The sequence below is a fragment of the Pomacea canaliculata genome, linkage group LG8, assembly GCF_003073045.1.
Source record: "Pomacea canaliculata isolate SZHN2017 linkage group LG8, ASM307304v1, whole genome shotgun sequence".
Lineage (NCBI taxonomy): Eukaryota > Metazoa > Mollusca > Gastropoda > Architaenioglossa > Ampullariidae > Pomacea > Pomacea canaliculata.
In genome coordinates this window covers 12,376,579-12,384,573 of record NC_037597.1, presented here as the reverse complement: position 1 = coordinate 12,384,573, position 7,995 = coordinate 12,376,579, and the positions used below count along the sequence as shown (strand labels likewise).

General features: G+C 33.2%; 1 protein-coding gene across 1 annotated transcript; it reads right to left on the bottom strand.

Annotated features, from left to right (window-relative positions):
- Positions 1–4,251: 4,251 nt before the first annotated feature.
- Positions 4,252–7,983, bottom strand: LOC112569947 (AP-4 complex subunit sigma-1-like). The gene is made up of 6 exons (XM_025248063.1): positions 7,444–7,983; positions 7,106–7,190; positions 6,245–6,331; positions 5,842–5,910; positions 5,535–5,546; positions 4,252–5,026 (listed from the first exon to the last, which is right to left on the bottom strand). Exons 1-6 carry the CDS (start codon positions 7,494–7,496, stop codon positions 4,904–4,906), a joined length of 429 nt encoding a protein of 142 aa, XP_025103848.1. The 5' UTR covers positions 7,497–7,983; the 3' UTR covers positions 4,252–4,903.
- Positions 7,984–7,995: the final 12 nt, after the last annotated feature.

Sequence of the window (7,995 nt, the reverse complement as noted above, 5' to 3'; positions counted from 1 at the left end):
TGGAGTTTAAGCCAAACTGTCTGGAGAAAAATAACTTCCCAATACTAACTGAAGATGAAAAGAATGAATTAGAAGGTTTAATAACAGAAAAAGAAGCATGCAGAGCTCTTAGAGAAATGAAGAATGATAAAAGCCCTGGAAATGATGGTTTCCCAGTAGAGTTCTTCAAATTCTTTTGGAAAGATTTAGGAATATTTCTAATAAGATCATTAAATGAGGGGTTCAAAATGGGCAGTTTATCTGTAACACAGAGACAGGGGGTTATAACACTAATACCAAAAGGAGACAAACCCAAACATCTGTTAAAAAATTGGCGCCCAATCTCTTTATTAAATGTGTCATATAAAATTGCCTCAGCCTGTATAGCTCAGAGAATAAAGCGAGTTATGCCATCTATTATTCACGAGGATCAGAGAGGTTTTATGCAAGGAAGATCGACTGCAGATAATATTAGACTAGTATATGATATATTATACTATACTCAGTTACAGCGGAAGCCAGGTTTGCTACTGCTAGTGGACTTTGAGAAAGCTTTCGATTCCATTGCACACTCATTTATTCAGAAAGCCCTTAGACTGTTTAATTTTGGACCAGATCTTTTACGGTGGGTAAATGTATTTTATAAAGATGCAGAATCTTGCCTTATTGTAAATGGCTGTGTCTCTCGACGTTTTCGTATAGAACGAGGTTGCAGACAGGGCGATCCTCTTTCGCCATATATCTTCCTTATATGTGCGGAAATTCTCTCCATTCTACTTAGAGATAATGCTGATATTAAAGGTATAGTTGTGGAAGCAAATCATTCCTAGTGTCACAATTTGCTGATGACATGTCATTGTTTCTTGATGGATCTAAAGAATCTTTTGAAGCAACTGTTTGGGAATTGGAGAAGTTTGCTCTGTTTTCAGGTCTCAATATTAACTTTGATAAAACTGCTGCAATTTGGATTGGTATTAATCGAGGCTGCTTGACACGCTATATGACTCAATTAAAAATTCAATGGAATCCCGAAACATTTACAGTTCTTGGTATTACTTTTTCTCTAGACCTTGAAGCTGTGATAAATATTAACTACCAAAAGAATTTACTAAAATGCACAGGATTATGATGGAATGGAAGGCGAGAGATCTCACACCAATAGGGAGAAACGCTGTATTCAAATCCCTTATACTGTCTTTATTTACTCATCTATTATTACTCTTCCCTGTCCTGGTAAGAATATTCTTAAGAAAATTAGTCAGTCAGCCTTTGAGTTCATTTGGAAGAAGAAAATTCACAAAATTAAAAAAACCACTGTTATCAGGAAATACTCAGAAGGGGGACTAAAGGTAATGGATATCAATGCTTTTCATAATGCACTCAAGCTGACATGGATAAGGAAGATTTGTACATCAAATGCAGGCTGGAAGTACCTTTTGAATTCAATTCATCCACAGATTTTAAATTTTCAACAGTATGGAGGATACTTTCTGGAAAATATTGCTGAAACAAATGTGTTTTGGAAAGATGTATTCGCTATTTTTTCTGACTTTTGCATTAGATTTACCCCCTTGTCACTTACAGAATTTCTGCATGAACCGTTATTTTTTAATACTTTTCTGTCCAAAAATGATACACAAAAAACAGTAGAAAAATGGTTAAACTGTAATATTATGAAAATTGGGGATTTACTTGATAATAATGGAATACCTATGAAATTTGAAATATTCCAACAAATACATGGCAAAAATATAAACTTTCTCGAGTATTACAGTAGAATCATGGCCATTGTCAGATATAAAAGAAAGATTGGTCACTTATGGAAACAATCAGATAGAAATACTACATGCTATGCACCACTGTTAGCCATAAACAAGCATAAAAAAGGCACAAAAGGTATATATAATAAACTGTTGTGTCCACAGACGCCTCCTACATGCATTAGAAAATGGGAAAAAGTTTTTCCAGACCTTCAGTGGGACAAATATTTGCTCACCCTTTTATTGTTACAATGGATACAAAACTTCAGTGGTTTCAATATCGTATTCTGCATCGTGTTTTAGCTACAAACACACTATTTATACCAAATAAAACTTAGAGATTCAGATCTTTGCACCTTCTGCAATCAGTCAAGGGAATCTATAGAACACTTGTTTTTTTGATTGTATTATTGTTAAAAAATTTTGGAATGATCTCTTTACTAAGTTAAAAGAAAAATGTGCTCATTGTGAGCAGATAGAAGTAAAGAAACAGTTAATACTATTTGGAGTCCAAAATGAGCTTATGACAGATAAGATATTCAGCCTTATTCTAATTATGGCAAAGTTTTTATATTTACCGGTGCAAATGTTTCAATATTCATCTAAATGTGAACTCATTTGTATTGGAAATAAAAAAAAGATATCATGTAGAAAAATATTATTACACAATAAATAGTAAGCCAGAATGTTTTGCACTAAAATGGATACCATATGAGCAGCTTTTCTTCACACATTGAATGTTTCTGTCTGTATTTTTTTTTTTTTTTTTTTTTTTTTTATAAGTGAGAATGCATTTACATTGTGGTCTAATGAAAAGCCTGCGAATCCTGTTCTTTTCCACATTCCTCTTCCTCCCTCTTTTGTGTTTGTGTTTTTGTGACAATCCATAGTTTTGTTTTGTTTTGTTTTTTGTAAATTTATGTGGTTTTTTTTTGTTTTTGTTTTTTTTTGTTTGTTTTTGTTGTTTTTTTTTGTTTGTTTATTTATGTTTTCTCAAGGTGTAGAACAAATGTACAGTCTTGCTTACTGTTACTTCCATTGGCAACGTCATCAACCATGTGTTTAACTGCAAAAACTGTGTTAAGCCTCAGGTGTCCTTTATCTGTTTTCATTTACATTTTTGGTGCAATTTTTTATCCATTCTGTCTTAATTCGTGCTTTACTGCCAACATTTGGCAGTCTCCACAACACTTTCTTTAATAGTCTAGTTAGTCTTTCTTTTTCACATTCTTTATCTGTCTTGCTTCCCTGTTAAAATATGTTAAATACTTGTTTCATTATCAGCCATTTGTATAAATGCGCTTAGGGCTTGGAGAAATAAGTTTTTGTGAGAACAATATGGCTGCAGTTTTTGTGTCATTCAAATTTTGATTTATGCTGGAACAAACTGCACATTTCTGGAAAGTGTTTTGCAGTCGGTGGTATGCAACCAATGAAGATGGAAGTTCTGTTAAAATATGTAAATACTTGTTTGATTATCAGCCATTTGTATAAATGCGCTTTTTTTTTTTTTTTTTTTGTTTTTTGTTTGTTTGTTTGTTTGTGAGATTGCATGGGGAAGATTTGCATTTCACTCAGGTTGGAAAATTTTCCTCGTAGCATCTGTAGTCATAATGTCTGAAGGCAAAGTGTAAAAGACTTCTGCTTTGAGAGAGACTGTACTTTGTGCTGAACCAAATTACTTTGGCCTGTACAGTTTCACAAGTTTAGTATAACTGAACAATTTGCGTGATATTTCATGGTTTAAAAAAAAAATAAATTTGCTGTTTTATATAGAAAATATTTTGATTCTTCATTGTTAGCTGATGTGAATAAAAATGGGTCTTGCTATTATTGCTCTGAATAACAGTTTGTTGGATGTTGCCTCGAGATTAAATAAATTTGTGAATTTCTATTATGCAAACATTCCTACATAGGGAGGGTGTAGGTACTGTCGTGCAATGACTAGATCGAACAATTGTTTTCAGCTTTTTTTCTAAAGCTTTTGATATACTGTATACATTTGCTGAACTTGTGAACCTTGTGATAGTTTGGTGTTTTTTTTTTTTTTTTTTGTACAAAGGAGAAATAAGTTTTTGTGAGAACAATATGGTTGCAGTTTTTTGTGTCATTCAAATTTTGATTTATGCTAGAACAAACTGCACATTTCTGGAAAGTGTTTTTAAATATGTGTGTGTGTGGAGGTATTAGGTCACATGATTGTTGATGTAATTTCCTGTTACTGTCGTGCTTTGCTTCAGGGCTTGAGAGAAGTGCTTAACTTACATTCATATGGGTTGACATGGAAGTGTGCGCATACTGTGTTGCATGACTTGTTTTTTTGACTGTGCCTTGTGCGTTTGTGGTTGTTTTTTTTCCTACGATGTTAAATATTGTATATTTATTGTATCTGTTTGGTGTATTTAAGTATTATGAAATAAAAAAGTTTAAAAAAAAAAAAAAAAAAAAAAAAAAAAGTTTCATTAGACAGGCCCTTATAACCATCTGCATTTAACAAATACCAACATCTTCAAACAGATTAAAAAGATTTTCATCTGATTCTACTTTCTAATAATAAGGGCTAAAACAATAATTTAATATGATGACAGAATGTTGATACTTACAAAACTTAATAATTGACAAGCTGACAATCAAAGTGCATGCACTGATTCCTTAAACATGGACTTGGAGTGTATTTTTTCAAGTGACCACTCACTAAGCACCTAACACTACAGCTAGAGATAGCTTTAATCTTTACTCGACAACACAAACATTGTTCTAAATGCAAAAAAGCCTTCAAATATACTTTTTGTAATACTCTAGTATTCATTCCAGACGAAGTCCCTTTTTAAGTCATTATCACGAGTTTCTTATAAATGAATTACTAATAATGAATTATGGGGAAAAACTGACACAATCAGTGCCTCTAAATCTTTTCTCTTCACAGAACAAGAAGGGCTATGCAAAATATCTGGATGATAATAGTCTGTTCTCCTTTCCTTCATCGATATAATTTAACACAAAAATTGAAGGAGACATATATTGTAGTACATTCAGCATAATAACCAAACCAAACTTTACTATAATAACCAAACTTAACATATTTTGGGCAATAAAATCAATGAATTAAAAAGCCACTAACCACAATCAGGTAACATGTAAATCGCATCAATGTTAAAAGTTTGTTATTCTAGAGAGTCAAACATCTGAATTGGTACTAAAATACGATCTTTTGTAGTCTGAGCCACAATTCCATTGATCAACATTTCATCCAAAATCATGTACACCCGATCCAGATTGAACATAATCTGTAAATTCTTGATCAAGGAAATTACTAATTCAAAACTTTTCTGAGCAAAAGCAAAATAATAGTGTAGCTAATAAATATACTTAGTGTTCCTGACACATAAAAAAAACTATGTCTCAAAATATGGAATTGAATTCACTTGCGAATGTATTACATTAGTTTATTGTTTCATTTTTATGCAATCTTTTTTATTCACATTTATTTTACTTAATCATCTTTAGGTTCTGAAACTACTTAAGTAATTTTTTGGTGGGGAGAAGGGGGAAGGACTACTGCTTATACATGGTTTAGCTTTAGGTGTAGTTTGGTATTTTTCTTCCTTTCTAAACAACAGATAGTTTCTCAAATAGGTTACCATTTGCAGATATGAGTAGTATCTTTGTTATTATTAAACAAATTTATAGTCATACACACCAAAAACTGTAAAAATAAAAAGTAAAAGTACATTAAAAATATAAATTTTTAAAAAAGTAAAATTAATTTTAAAAATTGAATATTCCAAAGGATACATCTAACTCAGACTGTAAAATGAAAACAGAAAATGTAGTTTTAAGACCTTGTAACAAAGTAATTATTAATTTTAATGTAATGTGTGTTATAAACATGCTGGCCAGCATATGTGTGCTTACAAACCAGCAACAACAGGTATTACAAGCATCTGAGTGGAAGAGTGTGTATGCATATGTGTTGATTAGTATCATTAACTTTAACTTTTTTCAAAATGAATATACTCTTTGCATACATTACACGATTACATGAGTGCAGAGTAGATTACAGGCATACTTCTAAATAGCTTAACTGCTTAGAAAAACTCACCACTTTCTTAAAGTATAAATCAAGTGTTTCCAGGAAGTTGTGCATAAGCTCTAGAACAGCAAGTTCATTCTGAAAGAAGTTCAGATGATAATAAGAAAGTGAAAAAAAGTTTCAAATAAATAAAAACAGTTGTCACATATCCAGTTTCATTTTTTTTAAATCCACTTTCTCCACTGATAACAAAAGTAAAACATTCTAAGACTAAAGGACATTCAAAGATAAATAAATAAAAATTTTGTTTATGATTTCCCATTAATTGCTCTTCCAACTTCTAATGCCATCTATTATGACTAAGAGATAAATAATATCCCCTATATTTTTACCATAAGTGTATCTTTGAGATACATAATACATTCATGAACTTAATGAGAAACCTTACTAAAGCAACTTCCATGTCTCTCACCTCATCGGGTGTTGTTCCTACAATCAGGTACAAGTTGACATACTTTCTGTAGATGATAACTGTGTCTTCAAGTTGAAAAATTGTACACTGAAATAAAAGAATAGTAACAATTTTCAGCATGCACAAAATATGCATAAGCTCAGAAACAGCAGACTCATTCTCAAGCAAGTTTCTAGTGATGGGAAAACAATGCCAAAAAAAGTATGTCTTTAAGGTATCATATAATCATGACAGCTGCCACCGGTGTATAATTTCATTTTGTAATTTGCTATTTCCAATGCCTAATTTTTGGAAAAGAACCAACCAGAATCCCACTAGCCAAGACATCAAAAAGGGGTTGGATAGGACACACCCTGCGCAAACCAGCTGACACAATTCCCAAGCAGGCCCTTGAATCCTCAGGGGAAGAGGAGAGTTGGGAGACCAAAGCAGCTTGGAAAAGAACAGTACAGAGCAAGGCAAAAGATGTCGGAACCACATGGGTCCAACTGAGGGTGGGGGGCCAAAACCGTGTCCACTGGCGAGGTGTTTTTGCGTCCCTATGATCCTCAAGGAGTAACAAGGACTAAACTAATACCTAATTTTGAAGGTTGATCTGACATTATAGAGTCCAGCAAGAAAAGGACAGTCAAAGGGAAGTAATACATTAGCAAGTCCATTTTTGGGAGGACTTTCTCGCAGATTTCATTATTTCTGTAGCCAAATGTTTGTGATCAATGCTCATTTGATTATGGTCATTTTAACATGCATTGATGCAAACTTTCTGTGTACATGTTAATTTAGGAAAATATGCACCAATTGTGGACTAAAAATAAAGAATAAGCATCATATGATGGGAAAATAAATTGGTATGGTTGTTACCTGCTTATCAATTCTTTTGAGACAGTGGCTAATAATTGTAGATTCCAAATGCTGTCGTTTTAAAGAATCAATCTTCTCGAAATACCTGTCATATAAAGTACATTTCAATGACAAATGTATATAGATGAAATCATCTGCCCTTATAGACAAGTTTCCATAAGCTGCATAAGCTTAATAAGTACAGTTTATAATTTGTATAACATTCTATTCGGCATGCCACGCGTAGCACTATTCACATTCTATGCCTGTTGGTGTGCCTGGAATTGAAGTTTCTATATCTTATAACTGACAATGTAGGAAAAGTAAGAAAGAAATAGAGATGACATTTTAGTTAATACCTGGAAACTCGCAGCTGGCCAACACGGTTGGCTATTAGAAAGAATTTGATCATCCTCAGATTTTACTCCAAAGAATACTTGGAAAAGAACAGTAGAGAGCGAGGGAAAGGACATCGGAATCACATGGGCTTAACTGAAGGGAGCTGCCCAAAACCGGGTCCGCTGGCGAGGTGTTGTTGCGGCCCTATGCTCCCCAAAGGAGCAACAAGGAATAAACTAAACAGATTTTACTACCACATTGCAGATTTTTCCTTCCTGCTGTATTCATCTATCTTGACAATTTTTCTTTTTTACTTGGATTATGCGGTCGTCATCGCCATGTTAGATGCTGATCACTTTTACGATCCTATTTATTCCTTTTCGAATTGTTACATGAGAAGTTTATAAAGAACGCTGTTCTGCTCAAATATACCAGGTTCAAGCTTAGTGTCTGTCATAAGTTTGACAGAAAGTGTCGAAAATTGCAAAATTGTAAATGTCGTCTGCTAAATGTTCCCCGATAACCGCTGTACGCAGGCGCAGATGTAGACAGACACAAACATGACCTTAGTC

Bases quoted from the DNA above. Each gene is read 5' to 3' on its own strand.
- LOC112569947 (XM_025248063.1), bottom strand. From the start codon at position 7,496: ATGATCAAATTCTTTCTAATAGCCAACCGTGTTGGCCAGCTGCGAGTT. The intron at 7,191-7,443 runs GTATTAACTAAA...TTTATATGACAG, and splicing joins GGCCAGCTGCGAGTTTCCAG to GTATTTCGAGAAGATTGATT. The intron at 6,332-7,105 runs GTAACAACCATA...CTTTTATTTCAG, and splicing joins TCAAAAGAATTGATAAGCAG to TGTACAATTTTTCAACTTGA.